This window comes from Muscardinus avellanarius, assembly GCF_963383645.1.
Source record: "Muscardinus avellanarius genome assembly, chromosome: 1".
In the NCBI taxonomy this organism is placed as follows: domain Eukaryota; kingdom Metazoa; phylum Chordata; class Mammalia; order Rodentia; family Gliridae; genus Muscardinus; species Muscardinus avellanarius.
The window spans coordinates 121,206,413-121,225,658 of NC_137786.1; the positions used below are offsets into that span (position 1 = coordinate 121,206,413).

The 19,246-nt window shown below is 55.0% G+C and overlaps 1 protein-coding gene across 1 annotated transcript; it reads right to left on the bottom strand.

Moving 5' to 3' along the window:
- Positions 1 to 889: 889 nt before the first annotated feature.
- On the bottom strand, positions 890 to 18,264 carry OAF (out at first homolog; the record flags this gene model as incomplete). The annotated part of the gene is made up of 4 exons (XM_080708184.1): positions 890 to 1,155; positions 3,114 to 3,294; positions 4,504 to 4,638; positions 18,052 to 18,264. 4 exons carry the CDS (start codon positions 18,262 to 18,264, stop codon positions 890 to 892), a joined length of 795 nt encoding a protein of 264 aa, XP_080564310.1.
- Positions 18,265 to 19,246: the final 982 nt, after the last annotated feature.

Here is a 19,246-nt window from a genome sequence, read left to right on the forward strand (position 1 = left end):
GTCTTGAGTGCCTGTTATATTTTATCCTGTTACTGGGTCACACCCCCAGCCCCTGGTCTTGAGTGCCTGTTATATTTTATCCTGTAGAAACACCCTCCCCACCTATTCCTTTTCCCCAAATGACCCAGCCGGAGCATCCAATAGGTGTTTCGGAAGCTGCTTTCACCAGCGATCAGGTAGGGCACTTCAGACACCAGGTGGCAGCATTGGACAAAAGTTCTCCCAGAACTCTGGGTCTAGTGCTACCAAGTAAAAACTTAGAACTTTTATTTCTGGTACAAATGATAAATACTTTGTATTAAAAATCTGGAATTCAAGTTTTCCTTGTACTTCATGCTCCCTCTCTGTTCCAGAACTTTACAAAAATATTTCTGCTTAGAGGGAGGAGCTGGGGCCCTCTGGGAAGGCGAAGTCCCCGCTGGGGAAAGGCACGTTGGTGGAAAGGGCTGCTGGGCCACGCTGCCTTCCCTGGGCTGGAGGGAAGAGCGCGTGTGGCCTGGCTGAGGCCTGGGTCCCCAACAGCCCCCACTTTGGGGTAACAGTTGGCTCACTGGTGGGTAGGCCTGCAGGGAGGTGAGCAGAACAGGCAGAGACCCCTTTTAGGGTCTAAACCCTTGAAAAGTTGAATTCTAGGCCATCACATTTGGGTTGCTTGAAAGTGAATCCTTCAGGAAAGATGGGGGCAAGTCTGTCAAACACTTTTGTCCCTGTCTGTCCCCCAAAAGGCACGGGGTAAAGGGGGCTGCCTTCAGGAGCCACCCCTGTTCTGTAGGTCACTTTTACAGTCAGGCAAGAGGGGGCTGGCCAGGCCTGGGAAAGAAAACAGCCTCAGGTGGCAGGGATGGCGGGACTGGAGCAGCTGTCCTCAGGTCCTGCTGGTGCTGCCCAGCTAAGGGTCCTCATCCCAGAGACACAGCTGCCGCTCGGGCACGTCGAAGTAGAAGCTGTAGTTCTTCTGGCAGCTACGGATGCCGCACTTGTAGGGCGCGGGCCGCTCGCGGCTGTGGCAGTACTTGAGCATGCAGGGGTACCAGGCCAGGCTCAGGCTGTAGCGGCAGGTGCAGGGCTTCCCGCGGTCCCCCGCCTGCCCGCAGCGAGGCAGCTCCGCCTGCTCGGGGGGCTTGGGCAGGGCCTGGAAGACAGAGCTGTCCACACCTGGGGAGAGAGGCAGGATGAGAGAGGAAGGAGGGAGCATCCTTAGCCAGGAGCTGCATCTCCTCTCCCCAAGCCAGCCTGTGTTGCAGAGGTGAGACCCGGGCACCAGGCTAGGTCTGTGGGAGAAAAAGGTGAAATAGCAATGGCCTCATCTACTGAGTCCATGTGCCAGGGACTCTGCGCACAGCCTCTTTCCTTCACCTCTGGAGCACTCTCACCCATTTTACAGATCAGGAAACTGGCCCAGAGTTTAATAATGTGGCCAAGGTCATATAGTAGGAGGGGAGTCAGGATAGGAGCCTGGTCTGTCTGCCTGACTTCAAGGCCCATGCTTGGCTACACTGCCACCAAGGCCAGACCATGGCTGTACTGGTGTGCTGCAGCGGAGGAGGGGGGAGACCAAGCCCAAAGCAGGAGGCTGGCTGGCTTGCTTGCTTGCTTTTTTTTTTTTTTTTTTTTTTTTTTTTGGTAGAACTGGGGATTGAACCCAGGGAGATTCTACCTCTGAGCTATACCCACAGCCCTTTTTTAAAAATTTTTATATTCTGAAAAGTGGTCTTCCTAGGTTGATGAAGTCTCACTACTTGCTGAGGATGTCTTCAAACCTGTGGTCCTCCTGTCTCCTTCCACCACACTAGGCTCCTCTTTTCTTTCTTTCCTCCTTTCTTTCTTTCTTTCTTTTTTTCTTTCTTTCTTTCTTTCTTTCTTTCATGTTGGGGATTGAACCCATGGGCGTTCTACCTCTGAGCTATAACTCTAGCCCTTTTTAATTTTTAACTTTGAAACAGGATCTTGCTAAGTCACTGAGGCTGACCTCCAACCTGTGACCCACCTGTTTCAGCCTCCCAAGTACCGGGATTACAGCCATGTACCACCACACCTGACAAGCTACATGGACTTCTTTGAGGGAATCTGAGCAGGGCCAAGCAGGGAAGGGATAGCACACAGTGCTGCAAGGGCGGGGGACGGGAGAGCCTTCACATGAGTGTGCTGGGGGGCAGCACTGGCCCAGCCTAGGATCCATGTGGAAACCATGGGAAGGAACAGCTTTTGGGGGATGCTACTGTCCAGCCTGTGACTTAGTTTGGGGTACAGTGACTGGGGACTGGTGAGTGGAGGAAAGGATCACAGCTCCAAGGGGTGTTTCTAAGTCCAGCCCCATCCAGGAACAGTGGGCTCTTCTCCAGTGCTGTTGGGTAGAAGGACAGGGCCTGGGGCTGCAGTGCTGACATTTCCCTGTCCTGGGAAAAGCATCACAAGCTGAGCCAGTGTCAAAGCTGCAAGGGGATCACATGGCTGGGAAGGGATCCAAAGGATGCCGGCCCCAGGGAAAGCAGAGGCAGGCAGGGGAAGGCGCTTCTGTGCACCCTCCCAGGACTAAAGGCCCAGCTGTGTCCTGAGGGCGGCCATACAAGGGAATGTTGGGGACTCCGCCCCACAGGGCCTGGTAGAATCTGTGTCCCTCCTGGAATGGGTGCGTTTCACCTGAGTGACTCCCTTACTGATGAGATACACTTGTGCCACTTCCTCCAGGCAGCCTTCTCTGACCAATAGTGGCCTGGTTTGGGGGTCTCACCTTTTTTTTTTTTTAGGTACTGGGGATGGAACCCAGAGGCATTCTACCTCTGAGCTACACCCCAGCCCTACTTTTTATTCTTTATTTTAAAACAGGGTCTCACTGAGTTGCAAAGGGCCTCACTAAGTAGTAGCTGAGGCTGTCCGCAAAACTGGATCCTCCTGTCTCAGCCTCCCAGATCCTGGGATTATAAGTGTGCGCCGCCACGCCTGGCTGCTCTCTGCCACACTTAGAGCCTTGTGCATCTACTCCCCAGGAGGCTCCTGGGAGCAGGAACAGGGTGCCTACCCAGGTGACCCATCCCTGCTGGTGGTCAGTAAACATCTGAACAATGAAGGAGACAACACAGCGCCCTCCACCCTGCCCTGAGTGGCCGGCTCACCTCGCTCCAGCCAGAACTGGACATCCTCCCGGCGGGTGTAGATGGCATCCGCGGCCTCGGAGCACACATTGCGGAGGTGGGGGCTCAGCAGGCCCCCTTGGCTGAAGTTGACCGCGATGTCCATGTGCAGCTGCTCAGGGCCCCGCACCTCCTCAGCCTGCCGCACTGCCCGGGGGTTTTTCTGCATGTGCAGGATGAAGTCACTCCTGTGTGGCCTCAGAGTGCTCCCTGTCTATCCTTCCCCTGGTCCTCTGGGCCCAGCCCCACTCCCTGCAGCTGGCTCCCACAACAGGCTGTCCTCAAGTGCACATGTGGGGCCTGCTGGGCAATTCTGAGCTGCAGCTGAAAAGCAGAGGAGAGCTGGCCAGGCAGGGGTTACAGGGCAAAAGGCCCCTTGGATCACGCACTTTTTAATTTTTCCCCAGTACTGGGGTTTGAAACCAGAGATGTTCTACCTCCGAGTTGTACCACCAGCCCTTTCTGTTTATTTTTTAAATAGGGTCTCTTTAGCCGGGCATGGTGGCACACGCTTGTAATCCCTGCACTTGGGAGGCTGAGACAGGAGGATCGCGCAGGTTTGAAGCCATCCTCAGCTACTTAGTGAGGCTCTCAGCAACTTAGTGAGACCCTGTTTCCAAATAAAGTATAAAATAGGTCTGGGAGTGTAGCCCGGAAGTAGAAAGCTTCTGGGTTCCACCTCCAGTACCACCAAAAATAAATAAATAAATAAGTAAATAAATAAACTAAATAAATAGGGCCTCTTTAAGTTGCTAAGGGTCTGATTCTGTTGCTGAGGCTGGCCTTGAACCTGTGATCCTCCTGTCTCAACCTTCCAAGTGCTGGGATTACTGGTGTGTGCCACTGTACACCCAGCACACACTTTCTGGGGATGGAACCCAGACCTCACACATGGTAGGTAAGTGCTAAGCCCCTAAGCCAGGGCTCCAGCTCTGGGCACTGGTCATGTGCTTCCCCTCACACGGAGGCTGAGCCTCTCCGGGAAAGGCAGGCAGAAGGACGGGGTAGGGAAGGGGCAACTGAGTACTCGACAGCGTTTCTTCCCTGAATTCTCTTTTACACCCATTTTCTTCATAAGAAAATGGAGGCTTGAAGGCGAGGCATCATGTCCAATGTCACCGGCGAACAGCTCACGAGGCGTGAGGGAGACCCAGTGCCTAAACTGACTTCAGAGCCCATCACATCCCCATAACCTCTCTCCTAACTTGGGAAGGCCTGGGCCAGGGGGTTGGGGTAACCTGGGAGCTGGGGTTCAGTGCAGATTAAAGATCTGGAGCTCTGGGGTCAGTCATGTCTAGGAGAAAATCAGGGGTTCAGGGTGCTAGGGCAAGCGGGGTACTGGACGAGGGCTGGGGTCAGGGCAGGCACTCACCTGCCGGAGCTTGGCCATGGCCTCACTGGGGATGATCTCATTGTGGTGCAGCCGGGTGACAAAGCAGAGGGCCTGGAACTGACTCTGCCCCTTTTCCAGCTCTCCCAGGATCAGAGCACGGAAGATCTTCACATCCTACAGGGGTAGGGTGGGACAGTGAGGGGCCAGCTGGGGGCAGGGGCTTTGTGCCAGCTGCCTCCACCCTGACGCTCAGGCCCCTGGGAGCACAGACGCCTGGACATTGTCCCACAATGGACACCTCCCTCCTCGGCTTAAGGACTGTTTATCTTTTCTGTTTAACGCATGACTTAAAGATCACACCCAAATGTCCCAAAGCTTTTTGGAAACTAACAATGTGAACTACTATGGGAGGGTTTTAAAAAGCCCTTTGAGCCGGGGATGGTGGTACACACCTATAATCCCAGTACTTGGAGGCTGAGACAGGAGGACTGCAGGTTTGAGGAGAGTCTCATCAAGTAGTGAGGTTCTTATCAACCTAGTCAGATATTGTTTCAAAATAAAAAATAAAATAGGGCTAGCTTGGAGGTAGAACACCCCTGAGTTCAATTCCCAGTACCACACACACACACCAAAAAGCCTTTGATTTATTTATTTATTTTTTTTTTTGCGGGTCTGGGGATGGAAACCAGAGGCATTTGACCTCCGAGCTACACCCCCTGCCCCAATTTTTTATTCTTTATTTTGAAACAGGGTCTGAGTTGCGAAGGGCCTCACTAAGTAGCTGAGGCTGTCCACGAACTGCCATCCTCCAGTCTCAGCCTCCCAACTGCTGGGATTACAAGCATGCGCCACCACGCCCGGCTCTTTGATGGATCTTAAAGACTGCACCTCTCTTGACAGTTGGTTTGTTCACAGCTGAGATGTCCCCTTGAGGGGCCCAAAGGAGCCCCTCACAGTGTCATCCTGATCAGGGTGGTCAGGAACCCTGTGGCCACCTGACCAGATATCATGGGAAAGGAACTACACCTGCTTTTGTTTGGTTTGGTTTGGTACTATTGATTGAATCCAGGGCATTCTACCTCCAAGACATAACCCAGCCCTTTAAAAAATTTTTTTTAATTTTGAAACAGGGTCTTGCTAAGTTGCTGTGGATCTTGCTAAGTTGCTAGGAATGCCCTCCAACCTGTGACCCTCCTGTCTCAGCCTCCCAAGTACTAGGACTACAGGCATGGGCTACTTGCTGGGTTTAGGGCTGTACTTTTTACATGTACAGATTCCAGAGCTTCTTGCTGGCCTTCTTACTCAGTAGGTGTGAGGAGAGGCCTCCTTTAGCCCTGGTGCTTCTGATCACCAGCTCTTGGCCGCCCACTGCCTTGTAGGGGCACTGGGCTGGGGCAGCAGCCAGCCCAGGGGCAAGGGTTACAGCTGTGGCTACCTTTTGGCCTGGGAGCTGCGCTGGCCCACCTTTCCCTGTCCACTCCCCCTCCCCCCAGGGGCACTAATGGCGTGGCCAGCAGACCCAGAGCTCCTCCTGTTACTGATTCACTGAGTGCAGGAGTGCAGGGCCCAGGAGCGGAGCCAGAGGGTGGGAATCCGGCTGCTGCTGGAAGCCTCTGCTCTGCCCATCTGCACCCTCACTCTCACACCCGCCAAGTCCTGGCCCATCTTTGTGCCTCGGCAGACTTTATTCCCAGTGAGAAGTCGGCAGGTCCCAGGCAGAAGCAGTCCACCAAGGCACCCTGGCCTCAGGGACTGTTGGCTTGGAGCCTGTCTGGGCAGTAGCACTGGGGAGGGACTGCCAGGCAGAGCTCCCTGCAGGAGTGGGAGGGAGCTCTGTGGGAGCCCATGCACTTTAGGACAGAGTCTGCATACCCTCTGGGCGTGAGGGGCTGGAACACATGAGCTGGTGCCCCGGGCTTTCCCCAAGGTCTCCACGCCTTTCTGGTGAAGTGGGGAAAGTGCCCGGCTGGGGGTCATGGTCAGGACTAAGCAGGCTCCTGGGATGCGTGCTTAGCAGGTGCCAGCTGGTCACCAGCACCACTGGAGTGACCTGAGCCCATGTGCCTGTCCTCTTGGTCCTGTATCTCCACCATCCTGTAAGCTCAACAAGGGCTCCTCTTACTTCCTTTGACTTTGAATGGTTCCTGAAATGATGAGGGGTAGGAGCGCACACACTAATCTTCCAGAAAGGGAGACTGAGGCCCAGTTGGTGAGAAAGCTCCATCACGTTCTTATGATTCCAGAAACCCGCGAGGAAGCTGAATCAGAGCCCCTACTTCCTTTGTGTGTGTGTGTGTGTGTGTGTGTGTGTGTGTGTGTGTGTGTGTGTGTATTGAGCCCAGAGGCATTGTATCTCAAGCTATTCCCCTAGCACTATTTTATTATTTTATTTTGAAACAGGGTCTCATAAAGTTGCGGGGGACCCCACTAAGTCACTGAGGCTGGCTGTGAACCTGCAATCCTCTTGTCTCAGCCTCTCAAGTACTAGAATTACAATGTGTGCCACCACGCCTGGCCCCCACTTCCTCTTAACAGGAAATCCCTTCTCGGGTCACAAGGCTGGCATCTCCTTGTCTTGCCAGGCCGGGTCATCTGATCTCCTACTCACTCAGGTCAGCCAGAGGGACAGGGGAAGAGGGGCAGTGGTGCCTATTCCACTCCGGGCTCCATTCCTACCAGGTGAGACTGGATACGAGACTTCCCCTCTCAGCTTGCGTCAGGCGGATGTCCAGGCGCGAACCAAAATCTACCTTCCTGGCATTTTCAGCTCTGACCCTTTAAAAAAAAACTATCTCACTTGGGAGGCTGAGAGGGAAGTCACAGGTTCTAGGCCAGACTCAGCAACTTGGCAAGACCTCGTTTCGAAATAAAATAGCGCTGGGGGCATAGCTTGAAGATAGGATGCCCCTGGGTTCAATCCCCAATACCACATAAATATATAAATAAATAAATAATAAAAATTTTAAAAAGAACCCTATCTTGGTCTTCTCCATTGCATGGGGCACACCCTGTGCTCTGAGGGGTCTCCTTGCTTGGTGACATCACCTGCCTACCACTAGCAGAACTTATCTGAACTTCTTAGATCAGAGGGCAGAAGAAAATGGTGTGTACTTTTCCCGAACCTATAGTAAATGGTAATAGTAATGACAGAACAACGCTACCAAAGTGGGGAGCTGACTGGGGTGGAGAGAGGGCGTGAGGACTTCTCAGTGAGATAGATTTCCTCTGTGTCTGTTGGTGAAGAACAAAGAGTTACTGAAGTTTATAACCAGAAGGGAGAAGTGATAGTTATTATGGGTCAAACAGAACTTTTCCTAATTAGAACCCGCGCAACAGCAGAAGGCAGGACTCTATGACTAAGTGCGGACTGGGTAACTTGCCAGGATCATTGGCTCAGAGGAAAGGTAGCCAGGATTCCAGCCAGGCGGTCTACCTGGGCTCCAAAGCCCTAACCAAAATGCACAACTGCCTCCTCGGAGGCACAATTAGAGAACCCCATCTGCCTCCTAGATCAAGGAGGCCAATTGCTCTGATGTCCAGTTGAAGAAGCAGAGGCTCAGGCCTGCAGAGGCAGAGAACAGCAGAGGCAGGGTTAGAACATAGTTCCCTCCTCCCATCACCACCATGATGCCGCAGCTCCTGCTCTGTGTGTGACTGCCAATGAGAGGAGTGGCGCAGACTGACCCGCCCGCCTGCCCTGCCCAAGACCTCCTGGCACCCCAACCCCCACCCCAGTCTTCTTAGTCTTGTTTCTCCTGAAAACCACATTCTCCTCACTGGCCTCAGGGAGGCTGGGAGCAGCCCTGGTCTCTAGATTTGGCTCTTGTGCAACAGGACTCCACCACCCTGACCCACATCCCTTCCACCTACTCCCTACACTTGGCTCACCAGCAAAGCCCCAGGGCCCTCCTTCCTTCAGCAGACAGAAGGGCAGGCCCCCAGCTTTGGGAACATCTGGCTAGAGGGAAACCTGGCTCCTCCAGAGTCCTCTGAGATGAGCCACCTGAAAGTGTCCTGTAGCTCAAGGGAGATAGCATAACTGTATAACCGCAAAACTGTACCAGAACCCACAGAGGGCAGCCTCAGGCTCCGGCTGGAACTCTCAAGATTGGGGGGGGGGCTCCGGAAGGTTCCTTCTCCTGTGAGCTCCCAGGACCCTCTGACCACCAGGAAGAACAGGAGCAAGAGCAGCCAGGGAACCATGCAGAGGGCATGGCAGGCGTGCCCCGAGGTCCTTGTCTACAGTTGTAATAAGGGGCTCCAGGACAGCACTGTAGTTCAGAACAAAGGTGCCAGAGCCTGGACTACCCTGCCACCAGATCCCCGCTTACCACCACTAGCCATGTAACCTTAGGGGAGTTACTGTACCTTAGGCTTCCTGTACCTTAGTTTCTATAACTGCAAAAAGAGTGAAACGGCAGTAACCCACCTTGCGGGATTGCTGTGAGGAAGAAGAGAGTGAAAGGTCTCAACAGGCAGAGGGCAGAGGGAAGAGGGCAGTGGGCTGGGCTCTCACGTTCTCTGTGCTGCTGCGATCCCTCCACAGTGCCTGCCCCGTCCTGCACTGTAGTCTACTTCAGGCCTGAAAACTAGTAAACATTTTCCTCCTACAGATGCACCTGAGGCCCAGACAGGTCAGATTACTCCTCTGGTATAATCTGCACATCGGCCAAGGAATTGATTCACATTGCCTGGGGCAGGGCTTTCACAAGCACCAGGATGGATAGAGAAAGGGCCAAGGCTAAGAGGTCCCCCCACACCGTCTTTAAGAGGCTCCCAGGGGAGGCTGGCTTCTGAAAACCAAAGCTGTGCGGCAGGATGAGGCCTAGGTTGATGTTTATGCTAAGTGCTGTGGAGACAGAGGGTGAGGCTGGGGCAAAGGGAGAGTGAGAGACCTCTCAGAGTAAGGGCTTTCCAGTGATCCTTGACAGAAGATGGAATATTCTCTAGTACAGAGATGGGCATTAACAGAAGAGCCCTCCATCTGAGCTGCCTAATGTCATTCAAGGGCTCCCTTTGGCCTCACCATAAAGTACCCCCAGAGGGTGGCATCCAGGCCCTGCAGTTCCCATACACTGAAGCTAAGGGTTTGCAATTCCCAGAATTGCCATGTTACCCCTCAAGCCTTTCCATGAAGCATCTCCTCTGCTGGGAGGTCCAGTGCCCTTCTGTCCACCCTCCTTCAGGCCTGGGTTGCATATACCACCTGCTAGGGTACCACCACCACCACTCTCCTGCCCTGCATCACCAATCCCAGTGCCAAAGCCCTCCCTGTCCCCAATCAGCATCCTGAATGTCCCAGACTCAAGCTCCTGGAGGCTGGAATAGGATTTTATTTGCAGAGCAGCCCCACCCCCTTAGAACTTAGCAGGTGCTCAATAAAAGTCTGATCATGAATTAACAAAAGAACACACAAAAGCATGGAAGCAGTCTGAAAAAAAGTAATGGAAATTTACCAGGGCTGGGTGAGGCAGGGGAGGGATGCTAGCGTGGCTGAAGAGGCCGCTAGCAAGGGGAGCAGGACAGAGCCTAGGGCATAGCTAAGGAGTCTGAGCTCTATCTTATGGGTTGCTGGAAATCATCAGTGGGTTTGGGGCAGATAAGAATGGATCTGTGGCTGTGAGTTGAGTCAGATTCGATCTGAGGCTGTGTCCAGGCAAGTGTACACTGGGTCTAAATGCCCAGGGAGAGCCGCTGTCCTCGCTCCACAGCTTCTACCCAGGCCGTGGTGACCTGCAGCTGACTCAGGAGCACCAGCTCCAGTATCCCAGGGTCTGGCATGGAGCTGGACTCCCAGCTTGGTGGCTGGGAGAGTGCATGGATTCTCTAGGGCCTCCCATCAAGTGTGGAGGCCCGTTTCTTTTAGGCCTGGCATTTAGCTGGGCTCCCTTCGGCTGGTAGCCCTACAGTGCTATTTTGGCTTCTAGAAGCTTTAGGGGATCATCCAGTGAGATTCCAGCTGGGAAAGTGACCTTCACAAGTCCTAAATCATGTAGCCTCAGGGCCAGAAGCCCAGACCTTTCGACTTTCAGTCTGGGGACCTTCACCCCCTTCTAAGATCCCTGTTCAGCCCTGTCCAGACACTCGGTCTCTCTCCACCCTCTCCCTGCCATGCCTTCTCCTCGAAGCCCACGGGGTCTCTCAAAGAGAAGCCTGCTCTGGCTCCGCACATAACACACAGTTTCAGAGAGTTGCCTGGAAAAGCACCCAAGACTGCAGACACTGAGCCAGGTCCTCCACACTGCCTCCCTGTGCAGGAAGTAGTACCATAGAGGGAGCCCCAGCCCCCAATGGGGAGCTGCACACCCATCCTCCACTGCTGTCCTCCAGACTTAGATAAGGACTGGGAAGAGCAGAAATGGTGGTGCATGCCTGTAATCCCAGTGCTTTTGGAGGCTGAGGACAGAGGATCACAGGTTTGAGGCCAGCCTTAGCAACTTAGTGAGGGCCTTCCCAACTTCGCATGACCCTGTTGCAAAACAAAAATTAAAAGGGCTAGGGGACTGGCTCAGAGGTAGAATGTCAGTCCCCAAAAAAGGTAAACACCCTTTCTTGGTTTGGCCACTGTGCCATGCAGCCTCCTGTCACGCACAGCCAAGACTCCACAAAGGCTTGCACCTGCGCTGCCGCTCACCAGCCACTCACACTTGCTCAAACCATCTCTCTTGCACAGTTGTCCCCTGGTCCCCCGTGGCTCCAGCTGGCCCTCATGTAGGCACCCCTGAGCTCCAGTCCTCCCTCAGTCTCTCTCTCAAACCAGCATCTCTTCCCTTTCCCCAGCCACAGTCTCTCCCACACCTCCCGCCTGCTCTGAATCCCCGATATCCCAAGCATCTCTGGCCTACCCACAGCCCTGCTGCCCCACTTACATACTTGCTGCGTGTGTACATGGGCATATGTGTGCGTGTGCGCGCACACACGCTCTCAGGAACACGCCATTGCTCAGCTCCAACCCTAGGCCTTCTCCTGCCCTATCTGGCCTTCCCGCCACCCTCCCAACACACAGCTGCCCCCCCCCATCCCCTGAGCTTCCAGAACTCTCCCAGTACGCTGCCTTCTGGACAGGAGGGGGTGAGGCTCCTAGCCTCAGACTCTGCTCCCAGTCCACCCTCCACCAGAGCAGTGGGAAACTAAGGCCCCAGGTGGCCCCCTCCCAGCCCGTCACTGTCCATGTTGTGCCAGCCCAGACAGCACCAGGAAGGGCCCCTCAGTTCCCTGCTCCTGGACAGCTGGCATTTGCTATCTCCCGGGAGGGTCTCTGGCCATCCTGGTCTTCTTCCCGTCATCAGAGCGTCTGATTCTGGGTCCAGCCTGAGCCAATCTAAATATTTATCCCTTTGCTCCTGACTGGGGCTGCTTTATGGCTAGAGGGGACGGTTTCACTAGGCTGGGGAGTATGGGAGAACCAGGAACAAGCGCCTCCCGCCTCCCCAGCCCCATGCTGGCCGCCCCATGCAGACCCAGGAGTACCTGGCTGCCCTGCCTAGCCTCTCTCAAACTTGGGCAGATGAGCTCAACCCAAAGTCAGGCCAGTACCCAGGGACTTAGTCGCCCCCATTGTGACAGGCTGCACACCCCCAGGGCTAGGCCCTGGACAGACACTTCTTGTTATAGACCATTAGCAGGACCAGTGCCCCCCTCCACCAGGCACCAGCCCTCCCTGAAGGCCCCTCATGCTCTGTCAGCCAAATCCCAAAGGTCACCACTGTCCCGAGTGCCCCGGGGACAATATGAGGCTTTATGTGGATCAACCGTGCCTGCTGTCTGCTGAGTCAGGGCTCCTGAGATGGGGCTCTCTGTTCCCTCCCACTTAGACCCCAGACTGGCTTCTCTTGTCCTCTGCCCTTTAGTGGAATACCCAACAGTGGGCGCTTCTGCACTTGCCAACTTGAAGAACAGAAGCTCTGAATGAGACTTTGGTCCCTAGAGTAGGACTGTTGGCGTGCTGAGCAGGGTGCCGGAGGAAAGTGGGCCAAGAGACCTGCACCCCACTCCTCCCTTGCCTATGCAGGCCTCTGCTCGGCCCAGGCCTCTCAGCCACACTTCACAGCAAGTCCTGAGCGTCAAACCGCAGTGTCTGGCTAAGGGCACAAAGCCTGGGGTTCAGAGAGGTTAGTCAATGTGTGAAGTCACACCGACAGCAGATGGCTAGAAGATGTACATACACAATGACTGACGGACAGTATCTGTGATATTGTGGAGGGGTACTAGGATGGAACCCAGGGGCATGCTACTTCTGATCTATACTCCAGCCCTATTTCATTTTTCATTAATTAATTTTTGGTACTGGGGATGGAATCCTCCAAGCTATAGCCCCAGCCTGATTTTATTTATTTGGAAACAGGGTCTCATTAGGTTGCTAAGAGCTTTGCTAAGCTGTCAAGGCTGGCTTTGAATCTGTGATCCTCCTTTCTCAGTCTCCCAAATACAGGAATTATAAGTGATTGCCACCATGCCGGGCTTTTGTTTTTTATTTTAAAATCAGTTCTCACTAAATTGCTGAGGGCCTCACCAAGTTGCTGAGGCTAGCCTTGAACTTTCATCCCCCTATCAAAGCCTCTCAAATACTGGGAGTATAGGTATGGGCCATCATGTCTGGCTCTGACATAGTTTTAAAATTCAGCCCCATCTTCTTTCACCAGAGCCCACAGAGCAAAGGAAGAGTCCTGGGCACTGCCAGACAATCAATACTGGATTCACTGAAAGTTATGAACTTGAGGAGCGGCCCACCCCAAGTGTGGAGGAGGATCTGGAACTTGTTCCTTTGTACCAAAGGTTTAAAAGTTTCCTCTTTCCCCAGGCTCCTACAGCCTTCTGGAAGGGCCACACAAGGCCATGGTAGCCCAGAAGTCAGGCTATAGTGAAAGGCGAGTCTCAGTCCTAATCCAAGATCACTGGCTGTTTGATCCTGCCAGTGACTTCAGAGCTGGGTTTGCACGTCTGGGAACTGGAGGAGCTCTGCGTCTCATGGTGAGGTGGTAAAAGCTGACCTGAGGGACCGCTCAGTGCTGATACCAAACACCCTGCCACCCTGGTCTCCAGACCGGGTCCCTGCCTGCCTGCTTGCCTGCCTGGGAAAATAGGAGTCTGTCCCAGATCACCCACTACCACCTGTCTGCAGCCTGGGAGATCAAAGAATGCCACCTCTTCCTCTCCTTGCCATCTCTTTAGCAGGCCTCCAGGGGGCATTCTTCACAGCTGGCCCCAGGGCTTTCCCCAGGACCCTACAGAGACAATGCATTCAGGGGAGGGAGATGCTGGCTAAGGCCCAGGGAGCATCATCCCCGAGTCAAGGAAGAAGTCTTCAGACACAGAGGAGGAACAGTCAGACCCGAGCTCCCCACATACACCAGCCTGGTCTTTATCCAGTGATGTCTCATAAATGAAAATGCCCTGTGCTCCAGAAAATTTCAGGCTTCCTTTCTACTTTCCACTGCCCTCTGATCCCCAATAAGATTTCATATCCATCACAGGCTCCCATGCCAAGCTGTAGGGCCCTCACACAGACAGGGTATGGGGTCACTGGGCCCCCTACATTCTCCTGCCCCACAGCTGTATGATGTGACATCGCCTTGGGGCAAATACGCTTAGGCAGTGCTCTGGCCATGAGCACCTGACGCATCTTCACTGACTACATCTCACTGGCTTCCTGGGTTGCTCCAACCCACGGGGCAGGGACAGTTCCTTCTTCTGGCTCCTGCTCACCCATTGGTACCTAGAGCGTGGTACAAGTTTCCAATCTCCCTGGGTCCTTGTCCCTTCCGAGTGACCCGAGCAGCCTGGCAGTGTGTGTGGCTCCCTGATCTTGGTTGTCCCTTTCACGGCTCCAGCCCATAGTCCCCACCTTCACTTTTGGACTGTGTCCCCTCTTCCCCTCCCACTGCCCCCCCCATAGCTGTCATGGGACTTTCTTCATATCTTTCTGCCCCACCCTCCCCATCCGGCCAGCCCCAAACCAGGCTGCCTGAGACATGACTCATCCTTTCCCAGCCTCAGGACTCAGACTGGGGACAGAGGCTAAAGAGAACTTGGTGAAAGGGATTCCAGCTTGGGGAGGGGGACCAAGAGGGCAAGAGACTGGGGATAATGGTATGCCGGTGATTAGACATGCTCAGTGCTTATGAACTTACAGATCTAGTACGTATATAGGATCTGGGTTATAACGAGGAATATTGCCTGCTGAGTGTGTATTAGGAATGAGTTCCTGTACTGATGGCATATAGAATTAGGCCTGAGGTATATATACTGCTAAAACTCACGGGCTTGGGGGTATGGCCAAGTGGTAGGGCACATGCTTAGCACACATATGCCCTAGGTTCAGTCCAAGCACTAAAATCAAAACCACACACAGGTTTCTAATATGTGGTTAAGTTTGGGCACTACCATGTGTTTGTGTGTGTGTTTGTGTGTGTGTGCGTGCTGGGGATTGAACCCTGGGCTCTTCTGCCTCTGAGCTATACCCCCAGCCCTTTTTATTTTATATTTTTGAAATAGGGTCTCATTAAGTTGTGGAAGGTCTTGCTGAGCTGCTGAGGCTGGCTTTCAACCTTCAATCCTCCTGTCTCAGCCTCCCAAGTACTGGGAGAACAAATGTTTACCATCATGCCCAGTGTGGACACTACATTCACTTAACAGTCTACCCCCTTTCCTCCTCCAGGTCCCTTCTGCTTCCCCAGAACAGATATACCAGAGGTTTCCAGACTTTGCTGCCTCCTGCAATCACCTGGAATTCTTTAAAAACCACTGCTGCCTGGCTCTCACCTTCGGACATTCTGAGTCAGTGGGGATGGGGCACACATACAGTGTTCAAAGCTCCCGGGAGAATCAAACAAATAGTAGAGGTCGATTCAGAGCCACTGAGCCCCAGGGTCTTTTGGAGCTGCGGCTCAGTGAACTAAGCCAGGGCTCACAGGGACGCACAATGGCCACTTGAAGTGCCATGCTGCTCCTAGGGTCTGAAAGCCACACCCGGGCTTCAGTGGATTGATGACTGAGCACCTGATGGCCCCAGGTCCAGGGTGGCATGGTGGGGAACAGTCAGATGGTGCTGGAAGCCTACCTGGGAGGTAGGAGGAGCCAGAGAGAAGGGGCTGGCTGGGGGCTGGTATCAGCACAGGGCAATTCGCTGTAGCCCTGAGTGTTGTAAGGACAAGGATGTAGCCCTGAGTGCTGTAACGACAAGGATGGTCGCTCTATGAGGGACTGGCTAGTGATTTTTGCAGCTCCAAGGAGAAGGTTATATGAGGGACTCTAGACTCCACCAGGATCAGTGCTGACATTCTTTCAGCCTCCTGGAGTCCAAGCTTAGCAGGCAGGGTGCTGGCTGAGCGGCTGTGTGAGCTGCAGCGGTCAAAGCTATGGGCGTCTCTATCCCCTGAGCACCCAACACAGTATCAAGATGCAGAGTGAGTATATCACAGCGCTCCCAATAGGTATTGGACAGGTACTATGATTTGCCCCATTTTACAGATGAAGAAATGGAGAGATCACAGAGCCAGGCCAGGGTCAGCAGTGAGGGTAGTCACCAGCCTATCTCATTTACTCCCCCCTAGCTGCTCTGGCTCACACAAAGGTGGTTCAACAGCAAACATTACTGACCCTAAGTGGACTCAGGACTTATCTCCAAACTACCCCAAAATAGGTTTAGTACAGAAAACACACACACACACAAAAACACAACCTTCAGGCCTTTTTCTTACAGGAAAACTCATTACTTTTAGACAGAATTTTCTGGTGGAAATCTGCCAAAGACTGGGAGGTCTTGAGACGGGAGTGGGCAACAAGAGAAGGGACTCACTGGAAGGGCAGGGGCACGGGAGCTGCTGCACCCATGGGGCAGGGGACGGAGATGGGGAAAGACCATTCCTCCCTAGCCCCTGTACCCCAAGCCACGCTGCCAGGCCAGCTGAGAAGCCTGGAGCTGGAGGCCCCAAGCTGCTTCCCTTCCTGGACTCCCACTCCCAAGCCCCTCTCTTGCTAATGAAACCAGAAATGTCAGGGTGGGTGTGAAGTGCCAGTGGCTCCTGGGTCAGAGGCTCTCTGGATATGAAAACGGGGTGCTTGCCTCAGCTCCGATCCCGCTAACTAGGCACTCAGATGTCCCCCAAATGCTCAGTCTCAGCTCGCAGTCACCCACCCCAAGGCCAGTCACCTGGGTTCTCCCTCCTCTTCCTTGGGGCAGGGCAATAAAAAAAAACCTTCCAGCTGTAGCTAGAGGCTATAAAAGCTCAGCCCCGCCCACTGTCTTTCAGAGCCCTGCCCGAGGCCCAGCTGCTAGCCTCTCCCCAGAGTTCCAGGGCCACCTCTGCACATGGGCAGTGAACCGCAGGAGGGGGGACCTGAGGCTCACCTTCAAGGTCAAAGGGCTTGGAGGGGATATTGGGTCCCTGACGCCTGATGGATCCATCCACTAATTTGGGTTTTTCTGGCACAAAAGACCTAGATAACATGGGATGTGGTGGTCTTCTCAACTCCCTTCATCCACACACAAACTCGTTAGCCCCTACCTCCATCTGAAAACCTAACTTGGGCCACAGAGGAGGAAATGGCCACCAAGTCCTCGACTGTGACTGCCCACCCAGCAGCTAATGCCCGTGACTGTGACACCTTGGCAGTCTAGCTCCACTCCAGGTCTCCCTGACCCCTGCTGTCAGTGACTTCCCAAACTCTGCTTTCCTCTCCCAAGGTCGGAGGCCAGCTCCCACACTCTAAGCGGGAGGAGAGAAGGGTGGTTGGTCCCTCCCTGGTCTTGGCTTCCCAGGGCTGCCTTTTTTTTCTTTTTCTTTTCTTTTAAACCAGGGGAGAGGCTGGATAGGAGATCATCAGACTCCCTTTGGATACCTAAAATGCACCCACCCCCATTTCCTCCAGGTTTCCTACTGCTGGGTCACTGTTAGTCACCACAGCCCTTCCAGGCCCAATTCCCCATCAACATCCAGCTCCTCCTCTGTCTTCCTTCTGGTCTCCCCTACAAGGCATGCAGATACTGCCTTCAATCTGGGCCAAAATGTGGGGCTGGCCAGGCTCTTCCAGGAGGAGGGGGCCTCAGCTGGGGGTCCCTCCCCAGGGCCTCCTGCTGTGGGCTTCCCGTTTTCAGGGCCAAAGAAGAGAGCTTCTCCTTGGCTTGGGAGGGACAGGAAAGTCAGGCAGGGAGAGGGGGCCCAGGGACCCTAAAGTGTCAGGGCTGGGAGGATTCAAAGCCACCTCACTTCCCTGTTCAGAGTGAGAAACAGGACCAGAGACAAACGAGCGTTTCTCTAGACCACAGGAGTCACCCAGGGGGAGCCCAGGACGGCTGCCTGATGCCTGGCCGGGGATTTCCACCGCTAGGGACCGGGTAATTACCCCCAACAAGCCAGGCGGTTGTCACCGTGAACTCTGGAAAGAGGGTCAGTGGGGGGGGGGGGCTGGAGGAGACCAGGACAGAGCTGGCCGGTGGTGAGAGGGGCCGAGGAGGAGGCAGGCGGGAGAGGCTGGAGGAGGCAGCCCAGGAGGGCATGGGCGAGCGGTCCGAGGGTCCGGGCGCTGGGCGTGGGCGCGACCTGGGGAGCGGGCCGGGGTCCGCCGTCGGGGTGGGGGGGGGCTCACCTTCCTGAAGTCGGCGGTGAAGGAGACCAGGGTGCCGTCGGGCTTGCGCAGCTCCAGGCCCACGCTGTCGGCGCCGCTGTCCGCCTGCAGGCTCTCCTCGGTCACCTGGCCGTCGGGCAGCCGCACGCGGACCCGCAGCTCGGCCGCCAGCAGCGGCAGCAGCAGCAGCAGCAGCAGCGCGGGCCGCGCCGAGGGGGCGTCGCGGGGGCGCATCCCGGGCCGAGCGGGGGCCGCTGCCCGGCTCCGGCCAGGGCCCGCGACGTGGCGCGGACGCACGTGGGCTGCGCTCGGCCGACCGCGTCCCGGCCGCCCCCCGCCCGCGCCCCCGACTCGGCCCGACGCTGTTTGGCACTTTTCATTCAATCCCCCCCCCCCCCCGTCACTTCCTTCAGAAAACAGAAACCACCAGGACCTGCCTTAAAGAGACCGCGCACCTCTCGGCCCTTAAAGGGCCCGCGGCGGCCGCGGAGGGGGCGGGGAGAGGGCACCGCGGCCCCGCGCCTTTGTGGTAAAGGGCTTTCTCCGCGTCCCTGCCTCCCGCCGCGGCCCGGGCAGTGTCAAGAGTTTGCCCTCCCGGCAAATCCCTTCCTCCCAGCAGGGGCGGGACGGGTGACTTCCCCCGCCCCCTTTTTGGCCAGTTCTTGTGCCACGTGGATGAAATAATCGGGCTTGGATTTTTAGGGGTTTTGTTTGGTCTTTTAGTTTCTCTGACACAGCGAATTTTCTCAAAAGCGTCTGCACAATCAGACCCCACCTCGCTGCCCTTCGCCGGAGAGGGGAGCTGCTGGGGTCTTGCCCAGCCTGGAGACCCATCAAGTGTGAGATCTTGCTAAGTCAGGCCCCTGGTGTAGACGCCCCTGTGCAGCCTTCCTTTTTCGATCCAGTCTCCCTCACCTCCCTGATTGGTGGCCTCTGGGTCCAGCCCACCTCCCCAGAGCCAGGCTCCTTCCAGGTGACAGATTGAGTACCTCCAGGGATGTGTTAGAGTCTAAGCCACTTGGGACCTGGGACACCATGCCCCACATCTGGTACTTTCCCACAAGCCACAAGCCTGCCCTGCCCGCACCCTAACAGTGAACTGGCTGTAGACCAGGAGGTCTGGATTCCCACCGCCTCTAATTATCTCTGCCATTTGGGTACTTTTTAAAATTCTTTATGCATAAATATTCCCCTGTGAAGCCAGGCGTGGTGGCAC